Genomic DNA, 17,950 nt, shown 5'->3' on the forward strand with positions numbered 1-17,950 from the left:
TGCTGCATAAATGTTTTGGTACCCTTCCCCAGATCTGCGCCTCCACACAATCCTGTCTTGGAGCTCTACGGACGATTTACTCGACATCATGGCTTGGTTTTTGCGCTGACATGCACTGTCAACCATATAGACAGGTGTGTACCATTCCAAATCATGTTCAATCAACTGAATTCACAACAGGTGGACTCCAATGAATGGAAACAGGATGTACAAGCTCAATTTCGAGTCTCGTACAAAAGGGTCTGAATACTTATGTAAAGAAGGTATTACTGTTTTGTGTTTTTTTATAAATAAGCAACATTTTCTAAAAACCTGTTTTCGATTTATCATTATGGGTTATTGTGTGTAGATTGAGATTTTTTTTAAATTCCATTTTAGAACAAGGCTGTAATGTAACAAAATGTGTAAAAATGGAAGGGGTCTAAATACTTTCCAAGTACACTGTATGCAAGTTAGAGGGGATCTACAATGTCTGAGAAAGGTCATTTAGTTTGCTAATGTCAAAGTAACGAAAATAATGGAACACATGCGTTGCTTGTTTATAGGCCTATGCATGGCTTAAGCATAAACATTATGCCAAATGTAACTACCAATATTTTTATTCCATTTAAGTATGTATATTTTTATATGCACAGTACATTTGTTAAGAATCTGTGACTATCGTATTGGTCTGCTTGTACATTTTACCCCATTGAATTAGTTTCATTAACTCTAGCCCAGAAAGTCAGATTCTTATGAGGTCAAGTTCTCCTGATTCAGTTGGATCTCATGTAGTTTTAGAAGAATGGTCTTTGGTGACATAACAGACCAACTGTATATGAAAACATCTGGAATGTTCATATTGTCTGTACATTTGCATGTTTTAAGCATAAGAATAATAACCATATGATATAACGGGGATGGGGGGGTTCATAACTTTCACAGGCATCACCCAGGCCCAGCCAATCAAAGTTGTTCCCCACAAAAGGGCTTTATTACAGACAGAAATACAACATATTGGATTGTGTAGAAATGCAGGAAAGTAGCTTTAGATGGCCAAAAAAAGTCCTTCCCCAGACCCTCGCCAGGTTATGTCCCTCACACTTTAAAAATCAAAGTTGTGCCCCTGTGTAATGATATCAATGGCAGCCAGCATTGGACATAAAGAGATGTGCAGAAAGATAATCAGCCTCTCTGTGGATCCTTTCCCCTTAATGTATTTTTAAAGTCAGCCATGGACAATCTCTTCAAAGAAACCCTCTAGTTGAGTAAAATAAGGAGCCTATTGCTTCGGTCCTTGTTTCATTTTCACTTGTTACCTGGTAAATAACCAACAACCAGGGATAACCACAAAGGGAATAAGGTAAGGAAACAGTCCATGTCAGCCAGGCGCATCTTTTTAAAGAAATACTATTTCAAGCTGTAGTTGAGTAAATAATTATATCAAATTTCAAATGTATTTATAAAGCCCTTCTTACATCAGCTGATGTCACAAAGTGCTGTACAGAAACACTAAAACAGCAAGCAATGCAGTTGTAGAAGTACAGTGGCTAGGAAAAACTCCCTAGAAAGGCCAGATCCTAGGAATAAACCTTGAGGAACCAGGCTATGACGGGTGGCGAGTCCTCTTCTGGCTGTGCCAGGTGGAGATTATAACAGAACATGGCCAAGATGTTCAAATGTTCATAGATGACCAGCGGGGTCAAATGATAATAATCACAGTTGTTGTCGAGGGTGCAACAGGTCAGCACCTCAGGAGAACATGTCAATTGGCTTTTCATAGCCGATCATTTAGAGTATCTCTACCGCTCCTGCTGTCTCTAGAGAGTTGAAAACAGCAGGTCTGGGACAGGTAGCACGTCCGGTGAACAGGTCAGGTTTCCATAGCCGCAGGCAGAACAGTTGAAACTGGACAGCAGCACGGCCAGGTGGACTGGGGACAGCAAGGAGTCATCAGGCCAGGTAGTCCTGAGGCATGGTCTTAGGGCTCAGGTCCTCAGAGAGAGAAAGAATTAGAGAGCATACTTAAATTCACACAGGACACCGGATAAGACAGAAGTACTCCAGATATAACAGACTGACCCTAGCCCCCCGACACAATCTACTGCAGCATAAATACTGGAGGCTGAGACAGGAGGGGTCGGGAGGCACTGTGGCCCCATCCGATGATACCCCCGGACAGGGCCAAACAGGCAGGATATAACCCCACCCACTTTGCCAAAGCACAGCCCCCACCCCACTAGAGGGATATCTTCAACCACCAACTTACCATCCTGAGACAAGGCCGAGTTTAGCCCACAAAGATCTCTGCCACGGCACAACCCAAGGGGGTGGCGCCAACCCAGACAGGAAGATCACTCAAGTGATGCACCCCTCCTAGGGACGGCATGGAAGAGCACCAGTAAGCCAGTGACTCAGCCCCTGTAATAGGGTTAGAGGCAGAGAATCCCAGTGGAGAGAGGGGAACCAGCCAGGCAGAGACAGCAAGGGCGTTTCGTTGCTCCAGTGCCTTTCCGTTCACCTTCACACTCCTGGGCCAGACTACACTCAATCATAGGACCTACTGAAGAGATGAGTCTTCAATATTTACGTTTTATTCTGATCACAAGACAATCCAGAAAATTGCAATAAACAGCGCCAAACTCATGCAGAAAACAGAATGTTGTATTCTGGGCTGACCAATCTTTTCAAAGAAAACACCATTTAATTATCTCTATTTGAGCAAAATAAGTAGTTTTGTTGTGATTACCTGGAAATCATGGATAAATTCAGATAATGAGCGCCAGTCAGGCAGAAAAATCGGAATGTTAGAGAGTGAGTACAATAAGTTTCCCTGGCTGTTGTATGGCTGCTACTTAAAAATTCTATAAAAGTACATTAATAGATTACATTCACTGCTATAAACGTTCTTCCAATTTAATCGCATAGTTTACACCGACCCACCGCGGACCTTTAACAAATAAATATCGGTGTAAAAAAGACGTCTCATGGTCTGTTTTGTCAACGAGCTCGTCATATTCCAAACACTGGCGATAACCAGATGATCCCAATAATTTAAGTAGTAAACGATGCCCTTCTCTGTTATGTTCTACTGCGAACTGTCTGTGACTCGATCGTTGTTGTTTCCATGTTTTACTTACTACGTCAAAGAAAAAAATAACTGGAAATATATCAGCATAACTAAGCTACACAGAACCATGGCGGACCCACTGTAAAATGAGAGTCTTTTAATCGTATTAAAACGTGATCCAGTTCAACATGTCCAGCTCTACCCACTGGGGCGTGGCTTACGGAGCGCTCTTTGAAATAAGCGCTCGTGTCTTCGTATTCCACCAGAACGAGTTCTCACCACACCTACCTTGGCGTTCAGGAGTGACATTTGAATGACATCTAGTGTCAAATTGTTGAAACGGCATATTCGTCTTCTTATTTTTTACTTGTCAATAACAAAATATTTCGGTCCAGGCGAAATAACCTGGTATTGTAATATTTAACAAGCAGCCAGCTGAGTTTTGAAGTCAGAGCATGTGAACCTTTGACTGATCAACATTTCTCGACCTTCTCAAAATGGATGGATGTGATGCCCATCATGACATTCCATACCTCAGTGGCAGCCTCTAGCGGACATGCCCCATCGTGACAAACTACGCCCAGTTAAATCCAGGGGGATGAAGTCAACCTTTACCCCAAGATCCGCCATTTCAGCCCCTGAGTTTCACGTTGCAAATGACTTCAGATTTAATTTAAAAACGCCTTGATAAATACATTATATAGTTCTGGTTGCAACAATTAATTCTTAAGGGGGGGACAGTATTGTTTTGTGGTAGTCGGTTACATTTATATACATCTAACGGTTTAAAGCGGTATCGATGCCGTGTCTTTTCCCGGAGCGTGTTCTTACAGTGAAACAAAGTTGTATGAGTTGAATCCTAGTTGTGGACAGGGAGAGGCAAGGGGAAGGCCTCGGAGTGGATTTGCAGTAATGGCCGGGAATTTTGATGCGGAGGATCGTGCTAGCTGGTACTGGGGAAGGTTGAGCCGACAGGAGGCGGTTTTCCTCTTGCAGGGTCAGAGACATGGCGTGTTTCTCGTCAGAGACTCTATTACCAGTCCCGGGGACTACGTGCTATCCGTCTCAGAGAACTCAAAAGTATCACATTATATAATCAACAGCATCAGCAACAACCGGCAATCTGGATCAGGTAAGATTAGATAACTAGTTTACTGTCTCATACTAGCACGCTAACGTGGGAAAACGCCACTGACCCAGTTCTAGCGGGCGCTAGCTAGCGGTACATAACTACGTCTACGTTTAAGATAATTTAGTTCGGCTGGCTACACCAGACATAGCTAATGTTAGTTTGCTAAACAAAATTGAGTATACGTTTGAAAACTGTATTACACTATGAACACTTAGTATCAGTAGCTAGCTATCATTCTTGTTTACTTGACTGAAGCTAGCTGTTGGAACGGAAGGCAAACTATGGCTATGCACAGAAACAAGTAACCCCCTAGTTATGTTAACTACTTGACAGTCATTATGTAGTTTGTGTCAATTAACTTATAGTCGTGGTCTGGGCTCGCTAGTGAGCTCAAATTTGAACAGTCACCAAGATTTGGAAATACAGTATTTATTTAGGGATTTTGTAGTGTGTTTACCTTGCTACACATACCTGGCTGTGGTTTTTGTAACCGTAGTAATGGTGGGTTTTTAAATGTCTTTGTTTAGTTTTGTCAGCTGCAGGCTTTCGGTACTTTGTCTTTAGTAAGAGCCAGGTAGAAAGTGAGTGAGTGGTCGGATTGGGCTGATCCTATGAATGAATGGACATGCTGTCACAATTGAAGGATGACTGTTCTCGAATGGTGTGTGTGGAATGCATGTGGTCCTGCCCTGTTTTGATTACACACACACACACACACACACAGTACTTTTTTATTTGTTTAGGCTGCTTCCTTTTGGAAATTTCACCATACATGTCCTAACTTGCAGGCTTTGCGAGTGTGTGACCATTAGAAAAGCTGTCAAATTGAATTGAAAACTATCGAATGAGTAGGTCTATATCTTCTGGAGCAGATTGTTTTTCTTAATAAACTTGCAAAAGTTGTGACAGGGAGTGTATACATGCTGTATGTGAAGCCGTGGGAGGCTTAAACAAACTATTTCAGCTAAGTCCTTGGCTTAAGCCTAATTGTTTTGTTAGGACTCGATTGTCAGAAGAATGCTCAGCTGTGAGGCACTTTAAGTTTCAGTAGCCTCAGGGTTCCAAGAGAATTAAAAAAATAAAACTGTCATCCTCTCGCCATCCAGGTTTGGCCCCTCCGCGGTTCCGCATCGGGGACCAGGAGTTTGACGCCCTGCCCATCCTTCTGGAGTTCTACAAGATCCACTACCTGGACACCACCACGCTGATCGAGCCCATCAGCAAGGCCAAGCACACTAGCTTTGTGAGCTGTGCCGCCACCGCCCCTCCCACTGCATCGGGCAGCGCCCCGCAGGAGGCAGAGTTTGTTCGCGCCCTCTTCGACTTCCCCGGCAACGACGAGGAGGACCTGCCCTTCCGCAAGGGTGACGTGCTGCGTGTGCTGGAGAAGCCTGAGGAGCAGTGGTGGAACGCGGCTAACCAGGAGTGCCGCGCCGGCATGATCCCCGTACCCTATGTGGAGAAGTACCGACCCGCCTCGCCCACCTCGGTGGCGGGAGGGCCGGCGGGTGTTGGCGGCAGCACTACAGATGGAGCAGCACCTCAGTTGCCCCCGCCTCTGGGAGAGCCAGGCCAGTATGCCCAGCCCATGGTTAACACTCCCCTGCCCAACCTGCAGAACGGGCCCGTCTATGCCCGCGCCATTCAGAAAAGGGTGCCCAACGCCTACGACAAGACGGCCCTCGCCTTGGAGGTATTGGTTCACCCCCTTGCCTTCCTCTGTGCCTCATGGCACTCTCTCCCTCTTTTCTGTTTCATGTCCCCTATATGTTCTCTCTGCTCAGAGAGCCAGGGTGCTGCTGCTGTATTTGCTTACTCTTTCCTGTAAGTATACACAACCATCCATACACATGTGGGCAGGCACACTTGCATGCTTACACAGACACACACACATACACAATGACATGTATAATGGGTTCATGCATATAGAGAAAAGCAGACCGAGAGGAGAGCTAGTACTGTCACATGCGCTAAATACAACGATGCAAAGTAAAAAAATATATATAAATTATAGTGGGGGCAGTACTATGGACGGAGCAGTGCCCCAGCTGCCCTACCTGCCTCTAGGGGAGTCGGGCAAGTATGCTCAGCCCTTTGTCAACACGCCTGGGCCCAACCTTCAGAACGGGCCATGAAATACTTGCTTACGAGCCCTTCCGAACAATGCAGTTAAAAAATAATAACACGATGAATAAATGAGGCTGGCTGGAGTCAGAGAGGTCACTGTCCTGGTTATCAAATACAGATTAGAGATGAAGAAGTGCACCCTCTCTTTCTATTTCTCTCACCTTCATCCCTCTCTGTACCAAAGACTACACTTTTCGTGCTCTTCTACTCCTCTTGTATAATTAAGTAGAGAAACAAACAGCCAAAATAAGACAAACGCCTATTAAATACCTATTAAAGGTATAGTTCAGCTCCACATACATATGTAGTTTTGTAGAACTATCCCTTTAAGATTAGAAGCTGTTTGAAGGTTGCCAGTCGTACAGTAGAAATGGCAATGCCCGAACAAAGGTTGCCTCACAGTTCATAGCTTGCAGTTTAAGAGTCCAATTTGTCAGTATTGATAATAGAGATCGACCAATTATGATTCTTCAACTCTGATACCGATACCAATTATTGGAGGACCAAAAAAGCCAATCCCGATTAATCTGCCGATTTAAAAAAAAAATATATATATATATATATATATTTTTTTAAGAAAATGTATTTGTAATAATTACAATTACAACAATACTGAATTAACACTTATTTTAACTTAATATAAAATCAATAAAAATCAATTTAGCCTCAAATAAATAATGAAACATGTTCAATTTGGTTTAAATAATGCAAAAACAAAGTGTTGGAGAAGAAAGTAAAAGTGCAATATGTGCCATGAAAGAAAGCTAACGTTTAAGTTCCTTGCTCAGAACATGAGAACACATGAAAGCTGGTGGTTCCTTTTAACATGAGTCTTCAATATTCCCAGGTACAAACTTTTGGGTTGTAGTTATTATAGGACTAATTCCCTCTATACCATTTGTATTTCATATACCGTTGACTATTGGATGTTCTTATAGGCACTTTAGTATTGCCAGTGTAACAGTCTAGCTTCCGTCCCTCTCCTCGCTCCTCCCTGGGCTCGAACCAGGAACACAATGACAACAGCCACTCTCGAAGCAGCGTTACCCATGCAGAGCAAGGGAAACAACTACTCCAAGTCTCAGAGCGATTTACTTTTGAAACGCTATTAGCGTGCAACCCGCTAACTAGCTAGCCATTTCACATCGGTTACACCAGCCTAATCTCGGGAGTTGATAGGCTTGAAGTCATAAACAGCTCAATGCTTGAAGCACAGCGAAGAGCTGCTGGCAAAACGCACGGAAGTGCTGTTTGAATGAATGCTTACGAGCCTGCTGCTGCCTACCACCGCTCAGTCAGACTGCTATATCAAATATCAAATCATAGACTTAATTATAACATAACAACACACAGAAATACGAGACTTTGGTCATTAATATGGCCGAATCCGGAAACTATCATTTCGAAAACAAAACGTTTATTCTTTCAGTGAAATAAACGGAACTGTTCTGTATTTTATCTATCGGGTGGCATCCCTAAGTCTAAATACTCCTGTTACATTGCACAACCTTCAATGTTATGTCATAATTACGTAAAATTATGGCAAATTAGTTCACAACGAGCCAGGAGGCCCAAACTGTTGCATATACCCTGACTCTGCGTGAAATTAATGCAAGAGAAGTGACACAATTTCACCTGGTTAATATTGCCTGGTAACCTGGATTTCTTTTAGCTAAATATGCAGGTAAAAAAATATAAACTTCTGTGTATTGATTTTAAGAAAGGCATTGGTGTTTATGGTTAGGTACAGTCATGCAACGATTGTGCTTTTTTCGCAAATGCGCTTTTGTTAAATCATCCCCCGTTTGGCGAAGTTGGCTGTCTTTGTTAGGAAGAAATAGTCTTCACACAGTTCGCAATGAGCCAGGCGGCCCAAACTGCTGCATATGAAGCAAGAGAAGTGACACAATTTACCTAGTTAAAAGAAATTCATGTTAGCAGGCAATATCAACTAAATATCCAAGTTTAAAAATATATACTTGTGTATTGATTTTAAGAAAGGCATTGATGTTTATGGTTAGGTACATGTTGGAGCAACGACAGTCCTTTTTCGCGAATGCGCACCGCATCGATTATATGCAACGCGGGACACGCTAGATAAACTAGTAATATCATCAACCATGTGTAGTTATAACTAGTGATTATGATTGATTGTTTTTTATAATATAAGTTTAATGCTAGCTAGCAACTTACCTTGGCTTCTTACTGCATTCATGTAACAGGCAGGCTCCTCGTGGAGTGCAATGAGAGGCACGTGGTTAGAGCGTTGGACTAGTTAACTCTGTAAGGTTGCAAGATTAAATCCCCGAGCTGACAAGGTAAAAATCTGTCGTTTTGCCTCTGAACAAAGCAGTTAACCTCTTGGCGCACCGATCCCTTTAGCGGGATCATTTGCAACATCCGGTGAATTGCAGAGCGCCAGATTCAAATTAAATTCCTAAAAATATAACATTTTCATGAAATCACAAGTGCAATACACCAAAACACAGCTTAACTTGTAAGTCCACCCGGTGTGTCAGATTTCAAAAAGGATTTACGGTGAAAGCATACCATGCGATTATGTGAGGACAGCTCTCAGCTTTCAGAATAAAAGCCTGAAACTGTCTAAAGACTGTTCACACCATGTGGAAGCCATAGGGAAAGGAATCTAGTTGATATCCCTTTTTATGGAGGATATGCTTGCAATGGAAAAGAGAGATTTCAGAATAACAGCATTCCCTGGTTGGGTTTTCCTCAGGTTTTCGCCTGCAATATCAGTTCTGTTATACTCACAGACAATATTATGACAGTTTTGGAAACTTTAGTGTTTTCTATCCTAATCTGCCAATTAAATGCATATTCTAGCTTCTGGGCCTGAAAAATAGGCAGTTTACTTTGGGAACGTTTTTATCCAAACATCAAAATACTGCCCCCTTGCTTCAAGAGGTTAACCCACTGTTCCTAGGTTGAACATAAGAATGTGTTCTTAACTGACTTGCCTAGTTAAAAAAAAAAAAAAAAAAAAAAAAAATGATTTCCGATTGTTATGAAAACTTGAAATCGGCCCTAATTAATCGGTCGACCTCTAGTTGATAAAGAGCATTCCTGTGAAGTACCACACCTGCAGGTATAACTGTATGTCATGAGAGGAACATGGGTTTTGTCCCAAATGGCACCCTATTCCCTATTTAGTGCACTGCTTTTGGTCAAAAGTTGTGCACCATCTAAGGAATAGGTCAGGGTGCAATTTTAGACCATTAAAAAAAAAAAAAAGGTGAAGCAACAGAGATTATAGTGAATGATGGGGAATTGGCGTAGAGTGTGTATCCCAAGGTAAAGGCTTAGTAGGACTGTGCTGCTGATCTACACAATCAGGGTTCGGGTAATTCCATACCAATATTGGTCAGTCAGTGGACATACCGGTAGTTCACATTGATTTCCAATTGAAACTGTTCATGAACTGAGTGTATTTGAAATGGAAGCAACCCCAACCCTGGCCTGGGTTAGCGAAACAAAATAAAGAGTTTGGCTACTGTGCTTGTCAGTATGGATGGGCACATTTAGTATTAGAATACTTGTGAGAGTATTTATTTGAGGGGGGGTCACAGGCCTACAATGAAAAGTTTGTCTCAATTAAATCCAATCATTCTGACGTTGTTACACACATATGCTATGATATTTGAAATTCTTAATCTAATAAAACAAACTTTTGAATGGAGTTATGACTTACAATCAAAATACTTTTTGCCTACACAGGTTTTTTGTTGTTGGCACTACAGTCGGAGGCTGTGAAGTGGGAGGTCTCAAATTAATGCAAATTTAAAAAATTGAAGTTAGCTAGCTAAATGAGAAGTAGGTTACAACGAGCAACCAAAAGTTAGGCTGCTGTTTTTAATGAATGGAGTTGGTGTAGAGGACAAGGAGCGCAGCAAAATAGCCTCAACTGGCATAGCTAGCAAGCTGGTTACCTAATATCGGGCAATCATAGCTAGCTTCTTTACCTCAACCTAATACAGTAAAGACAGGCCCTGCCAGATGGGATGATAGATAACCTATGGCATTTACAAGTTTGTCAACTAGCAGGGGTCAGTTGTTACTTTTTTTTCCCTCCCCCCCCTCCCCCCACCATTGGCACCTGCTGCGGCGTGCACTGTCTCTCTGTGAGTCGTCAGGCTAAGGGCTGTAGCCAACTAATTAGGCTAAATAATTTTAATGTGGTTCAAGTGTGAATAGAGTTGATTTGATGTATTAATTCTACTACTATTATAGTTGATTGATTAGGCTGCTTTAAATAACTATTGAACATCATTGAGCCCCATAGGGGCTTTTTAAGAGCCTTGTGCGGCTCCAGAGCCACACGTTGCAGACCCCTAACCAAAAAGGTCTTGCTTCTACCCAATTTGTCTCTATAGTCTAACCTGTGTGTGTTTTGTGCAGGTCGGAGACATGGTGAAAGTGACCAAGATCAACGTGAACGGCCAGTGGGAGGGCGAGTGCAAGGGCAAGCGCGGCCACTTTCCCTTTACGCATGTCCGGCTGCTGGACCACCAACACTCCGAGGACGAGAGCTGAGACACACACACACACTTACACAGCCACACTCCTCACTTCACATAAGTCCAATCCATTCCTCCTCTGTGATTTTCACCTATGATCGAAAATAACACATGATATACGGACTGCAGTAGTCAGAAGTTGCAACTCATTCGCTGTTGTTGCTAATGTGTGTGAGAGAGAATTTATTTATATGAAGTACTCACACACACAGAATATAATTTACACTTCTACCCCAGTATTGAAGTCCTGATACACTACACACACACAGCAGAGTTTATGTTTGGCATGAAATCGTCCTTTACACACATATTTGTCCGCACACACACACATGCCCGCACACGGACCAGACGCTGGTGTATATGTGGTTTCTCTCACAGACTCATGGATCACCCTTTTGTAGTACAGGACAGGGAATCTGGGACCTAGAGGAGAAGAGTGGCCATACTGACTCCTGATTGACTCCCTCTAGTGGAGAAAGACGCTCACTGCGACTGAAACCGACCATTGCTGCACTCCACAGATAGGACAAGTTACCACAGGACACCCACCAACGGGGCCCTAACCAACCCCCTCTGCTACAAACCCCACACTACGAAGTCCTCTTTTTGTACGGAAATTAAATGGAAAATATTATGACATATGACACCATTACTTACATACTAAATATTATGTTAAATGTTTTTTTGTGTGTTTCTTTTTACCCTGTGCATGATCAGACCCTCGCCGCCCTGTGTGATCACTGACTTTCTGAAATGCTATGATGACTGTGTCTTGTCTGTGTCTGGGGAGTAAGTGGAGACATTGCTTAGGACTGTAAAGTATGTGGCCTTTGTCCAGTCCACCTCATTGTTGTGAGAGATACAATGGCCAAACAACAGCTTTGTATATAAATATACCAAGCAGATATTTGAACACTCTCTCCTCTTACTTTGGTCTGCCCCGGTCCCCTCCTTTCCCATCCTCTTGATCTCCTCCTGTCTCATTCATTTATATGATGGTCCGATCCATTTCCTCCCGGCCTCCCCCATGTCAAAGACACTAGATACACCTGCTGAGTATGTGTTATTGTATACAAAGGCCTTTTTGGCAGGGGGAAATGTGTCAACATATTTAAAATGATTCAGAACCTCACATTGTCATAATCAACACAAAGCCACAGCGTTAATCCTTTGGTCTCTCCGCTTGTTTCCCTCCCATGCGGACTGTAACAAACACAGTACATACACGTTTTTACATGTACTAAATTCAGTTCTGCTCGCTTAGTTTCAACTGGGAGCTCCGAGTTAGGTCTGGGTTGAGTTTGGTAAGGCACAGTGTTGAAAGTGTTGAAGTTTTTGTAACAGAAAACAATAATGAATGTTTCTTATTGGACAGGTTCAAGTAGTACCTCCCAGTTTCAAAATGTCTCTCTCCTGAACACAACCATAGTAATTTCCCTAGAGTCTCTCCCTTGGTGCCAATCTGTCACCCTCACCCAATACCTACCCTCTGGGCTCAGCTATGACACACAAAGCCACTGACATGCCAGATGCATTGCAGGATGCTAAACGTCATCATATGCAGATGACGACATTGCTAAAGGACTGTGGGTGAAAGGCACATAGTCACTGGCCAATCATAGTAACATGGGTGGGTGTGTGGACCAATCGTAGGCATATGGGAGCGTTTTAGGCCAATCGTTGTCATTTAGGGAGAGCCTGTTGATTTGTCCTCTCTACCACGTGTCTGAATTGTTTTAATTTATTTAGATTTTTTCCCCTCAGACATATGAAAAAAATCTGATCTGAAGTGCCATGCTCAGTTCATCAGTATTTTTGTGGAAATGTTTTTTGTTTGTTTTAAGGAGCAATTATAGCCAAAACACTCTTTCCTTACTCCCTCAACTATATCCTGTGGTATTTTGTAAATATGTGCTGGGAATTGGCCTGCTAGGTGCACAAGTCTCACAAGAGAGTAGGAACCCCCCCCCCCCCCCCCTTTCCTTCCAAGTCCAGTTCTAATGAAGCTGCAAGGCTTTTTAATAATACTAAGTAAGAGTTAGACTATTAACAAGCCCTATGTAGATGTTTGTTAAAGTCTACATAGACAATATGGTTGCTCTATTGAAAGCAACACTGAGGGCAACCTGCATAATTTGCGTTGACTGCAGCGGGATTGTATTTATGAGACAATGAACAGTAATGTCTAATGGTTTTATGCTCTGTTTGTGATATAAACTGAGTTCAGTGACGGAGTAGTATGGCAAGAGGATTATTGAACTATGACTTCTACAGAAAGCACCAGTGTTGTGTTCAGTAGGGTACAATGTAGCAAAATGTTTGCAATGGGGGGAATCGGTGTTCTTATTGGTCAAGTTCAGGTAGTACCTCCCAGTTTCACTCTGTCTTAATGTTTTCTCCCTACTGAACAAGACCAGGGTCACTGCTAGAACCAACAACCCTTGTCGCCCCTGTGTAAGAATATTTCAAAGCATTTTGTGAATTTGAAATTATGCAATCTGTAATTAGCAATGACCGAGAAAGACTTGCACAAATGAATGAATGTGACTGAAACTCAAACTGAAAATGTGACATTAAACTGCATGACAGTTCCCCATTGCACAACATTTAATATTTTTTTATAAAGTCAATACATTGATTGGGAAGGCTACTGTGGACTGTATTCAGACCCCTTCACTTTTTCCACATTTTGTTACGTTATAGCCTTATTCTAAAATGATTTATTATTGTTCCTCAATCTACACACAATACACAATACCCCATAATGACATGGCAAGACATTGTTTTGCAAATGTATTAAAAAATGTAAAAAACTTACATTTACATAAGTATTCAGACCCTGTTGAAGCACCTTCAGCAGCGACTACAGCCTCGTGTCTTCTTGGGTATGACGCTACAAGCTTGGCACATTTGTATTTGGTGAGTTTCTCCCATTCTTCTCTGCAGATCCTCAAGCGCTGACAGGTTGGATGGGGAGCGTCGCTGCACAGCTATTTTCAGTTCTCTCCAGAGATGTTCGATCTGGTTCAAACTTGTTGTGCCAGTTTAGGGCATTCAGCGGCTTGGCCTGAAGCCACTCTAGCATTGTCTTGGCTGTGTGCCAAGGGTCATTATCCTGTTGGAAGGTGAACCTTCACCCGAGTCTGAGGTCCTAAGTGCTCTGGATCGCTCTGCACTTTGCTCTGTTCATCTTTTCCTCGATCCTGACTAGTCTCCCAGACCTTGTCGCTGGAAAAAAAATCCCCACTGCATAATGCTGCCACCACCATGCTTCACCGTAAGGATGGTATTGGCCAGGTGATGAGTGGTGCCTGGTTTCCTCCAGACGTGACACTTGGCATTCAGGACAAAGAGTTCAATCTTGGTTTCATCAGACCAGAGAATCTTGTTTCTCATGGTTTAAAAGTCCTTTAGGTGCCTTTTGGCAAACTCCAAGTGGGCTGTCTTTCCTATTACTGAGAAGTGGCGTCCATCTGGCCACTCTACCATAAAGGCCTGATTGGTGGAGTGCTGCAGAAATGGAAGGTTCCCCCATCTCCACAGAGGAACTCTGGAGCTCTGTCAGTGACCATTGGGTTCTTGGTCACCTCCCTGACCAAGTCCCTTCTCCCCCGATTGCTCAGTTTGGCTGGTCGGCCAGCTCTTGGAAGAGTCTTGGTGGTTACAAACTTCTTCCATTTTTATGAATTATGAAATCCACTGTTCTTGGGGACCTTCAATTCTGCAGAATATTTTGGGTACCCTTTCCCAGATCTGTGCCATATACAATCCTCTCTCGGCACTCTACAGACAATTCAGTCGACCTCATGGCTTGGTTTTTGGTCTGACATGCACTGTCAACTGTGGGACTTTTATATAGACTGGTGTGCCTTTCCAAATCATGTCCACCTTTGGTGAATTCAATTGATTGGACTTCAATCAAGTTGTAGAAACATCTAAAGGATGATCAATGGACACAGGATGCACCAGAGATCAATTTTGAGTCTCATAGCAAAGGGTCTGAATACTTATGTAAATAAGGTGCAGACAACACATTGAAAATTAAGATTAAGAACTGCCTACATTTAATGAGATGCATCTTTCTTCAGCCTTGTCGACAAACACACTGCTAATAATACGTTTATTAGACCTACATATGTTACATAGCTACACTTAAATGTACGTTTTATATGCATTATTAGAATCATCCACTTCATGTTTGAATCGAGCATTGAGGGCCAGCAGTAAACTGTTTTATATTACCTATGCTGAACAAAAATATTTAAGCAACAGGACTATTTCTGTCTGTAGTAAAGCACTTTTGTGGGGAAAAACTCATTCTGATTGGCTGGACCTGGCTCCCAAGTAGGTGTGCCTATGCCCTCCCAGGCACAGCCATGGCTGCGCACATGCCCACTCATGTGAAATGTATAGATTAGGGCCCAATTCATTTATTTAAATTGGCTGATTTCCTTCTATGAACTGTAACTCGGTAATATTTATTTCTACTTTGCACATTCTTCCACAGCTATTTAACAAGACCACGAGGCTCATCCAGTTTGGTTTTTACGATGTACGATAAACTATAAATTGTTTATAGACCTTTATCTTTTTCCCGTAAAAGCACAAAGATGTGTGAAAAGGATAAGAACATTTGTCATTTTGTAATTTCGAAAATATGCCTTTGGAATTTTGTTGAACGTTAGTAGTTAACGTAAATTCACCCCATTCTGTACAAATGTGCGTAACCACAACATTCTAACGAGGCTACAAAGAAAACTAATGGGACTGTGTTGACATCAAAATCGGGGGTGTGAACTAGGTTTCTATTCAAGCGTTGATCCACATGGTAATGGATCTATAGTATTGGAGAAATGTTGAAAAAACGGACCCTCTGTTACATCGGGACGTGTCATGTCGTGCACGCATAAAGCAACTATTTCTGTCTTACAATCTCTTTCCACCAGGTGTAGCACTTATCTCATCCTTTAAAAACAAGAAATGGACAGTGACGGGGGTAAGGGGGGGGGGTACCTAGTCATTTTTGCATCATCATTGCATGCGATCATCATTCTCAAAGCCGTTTACTTCTAAGATCACTTTAGCACCGCCCTAAAAAACCGATTCAAATTCGACACAAACCTTCAAATATGTATGTAATGACACATTATAGAACATCTTTATAGTGTTTTATTTACATTTTAGAGGCGATAAGGTGATAAATTGGACAGATTGAGTGGATAAAAAGCAATTTTCCCTCATGACATCTCTCCTCACTATCACGCATTAGTTTCGCTTCCCCACCCGCCATTTTTAAAAAGACCTGACGGGGCTCATTGCCTGCTTGAATTATGCAGAAACGGGCAGTGTTTAGGTCATATAATTGATTCAGTTGGAAAGGAGAGAAATAGTGCTTTACTATGGAATTGACATTACAGTTGATCTGGAAGTATTACGTTTTTGGGGCGCTAAAATAAAGGCAATTGTACGTGTAACAGTATAAGTTTAACCGTCCCCTCGCCCATACCCGGGCGCGAACCAGGGACCTTCTGCACACATCAACAGTCACCCTCGAAGCATCGTTACCCATCGTTCCGCAAAAGCCGCGGCCCTTGCAGAGCAAGGGGAACTACTACTTCAAGGTCTCAGAGCAAGTGACGTCACTGATTGAAACGCTATTTAGCGCCCACGCTAACTAAGCTAGCCGTTTCACATCCGTTACATATGGACCAAGGTGAGGTACGATTTTACGTGAGTTTACGTTAGTAGTCTAGTCAGGGATGCATCACGCAATATTGGTTCGCTACACTTTACAGACAAAGTGGAACAAATGTAAACCTTGAATTTGGAGATTTAAAAATGGTCAAGTTGACATATTTTAAAGAAATGCCATAAACAGGATGGTTGTTTAGCAACAAAAAAAACGATGGGGCAAAACAGAAGGGGTTGGCGTAGATTGTTAACATGTAAACTATTTAGTCTCCAATGTTTATTGAAAACATAAATACATTTGCACAATGAGCACTTTTTTTAAATACATCGTTACATTTCTTGGTTAGCTACAGTGGGGCAAAAAAGTATTTAGTCAGCCACCAATTGTGCAAGTTCTCCCACTTAAAAAGGTGAGAGGGTCCTGTAATTTTCATCATAGGTACACTTCAACTATGACAGACAAAATGAGAAAAAGAAATCCAGAAAATCACATTGTAGGATTTTTAATGAATTTATTTGCAAATTATGGTGGAAAATAAGTAAAGGAGATGGATGACAGACAGGGGTCACTGGATGCAACATGCAAGGATGACTGACGCGTGGGGTCCATATTTGCGAACATTTAAAACTTTCTCCTTATCAAAATCGTAATCACCCAATTAAAATTGTCAATGTAATTGCACGTGATAAAACGCTACATTAACTATTCCCATTACATAACTTGGCACATTTAGCCCTAATGCTAACCTGACCAGGTGGCAGTGATTATTTCCTGTAACAAATTTTGCATCAGCCTATCAAAGATCTTAGACTTTATATCCACCAACTAATAGATGGGTTAGCTGAAAATGAAAATGATGCACGCTCTTCAATGGGGTCTTTCTACTCCATTGAAGAGCGTGCATCATTTTCATTTTCAGCTAACCCATCTATTGGTTGGTGGATATAAGGTCTAAGATCTTTGATAGGCTGATGCAAAATTTGTTACAGGAAATAATCACTGCCACCTGGTCAGGTTAGCATCAGGGCTAAATGTGCCAAGTTATGTAATGGGAATAGTTAATGTAGCGTTTTATCACGTGCAATTACGTTGACAATTTTAATTGGGTGATGACGATTTTGAGAAGGAGAAAGTTTTAAATGTTCGCAAATATGGACCCCACGCGTCAGTCATCCTTGCATGTTGCCTCCAGTGACCCCTGTCTGTCATCCAACTCCTTTTCATGCTTTCCTTGAAGAGAAAAGACTGTCTCTATTTCATAGAGGGAGATGATTATATTATTACTGATTTGTCTAGAGGATTATATATAGGCCAGTCAGGTAAAACAATTTTTGCCTCTAGACCAATTAATTCTTGGATTTGAATGTGTGACTTTAAAATGGTGTCCTTTCACAAAAGTTCCTCAATGTTGAATC

General features: G+C 42.0%; 1 protein-coding gene and 1 long non-coding RNA gene across 2 annotated transcripts; one reads left to right on the plus strand and one right to left on the minus strand.

Moving 5' to 3' along the window:
• Window positions 1-1,332: 1,332 nt before the first annotated feature.
• Window positions 1,333-3,194, minus strand: LOC139419460 (uncharacterized). The gene is made up of 3 exons (XR_011635412.1): window positions 2,729-3,194; window positions 2,249-2,355; window positions 1,333-1,974 (listed from the first exon to the last, which is right to left on the minus strand). It is a non-coding gene; the product is annotated as an uncharacterized lncRNA (long non-coding RNA).
• Window positions 3,195-3,636: 442 nt separating this feature from the next.
• On the plus strand, window positions 3,637-13,493 carry LOC139418100 (adapter molecule crk-like). Its single transcript, XM_071167281.1, has 3 exons — window positions 3,637-4,181; window positions 5,288-5,874; window positions 10,725-13,493. The coding sequence occupies exons 1-3, from the start codon at window positions 3,962-3,964 to the stop codon at window positions 10,857-10,859; spliced, it is 942 nt and encodes a 313-aa protein (XP_071023382.1). The 5' UTR covers window positions 3,637-3,961; the 3' UTR covers window positions 10,860-13,493.
• The last annotated feature ends 4,457 nt before the right edge of the window (window positions 13,494-17,950 follow it).

This window comes from Oncorhynchus clarkii, chromosome 10, assembly GCF_045791955.1.
Source record: "Oncorhynchus clarkii lewisi isolate Uvic-CL-2024 chromosome 10, UVic_Ocla_1.0, whole genome shotgun sequence".
NCBI lineage: Eukaryota > Metazoa > Chordata > Actinopteri > Salmoniformes > Salmonidae > Oncorhynchus > Oncorhynchus clarkii.

Excerpts from the sequence above, each read along its gene's own strand:
- LOC139418100 (XM_071167281.1), top strand. The coding sequence starts at position 3,962 with ATGGCCGGGAATTTTGATGCGGAGGATCGTGCTAGCTGGTACTGGGGA. Across the intron at positions 4,182-5,287 it reads CAACCGGCAATCTGGATCAG|GTTTGGCCCCTCCGCGGTTC; the intron begins GTAAGATTAGAT and ends CTCGCCATCCAG. Across the intron at positions 5,875-10,724 it reads AGACGGCCCTCGCCTTGGAG|GTCGGAGACATGGTGAAAGT; the intron begins GTATTGGTTCAC and ends TGTTTTGTGCAG.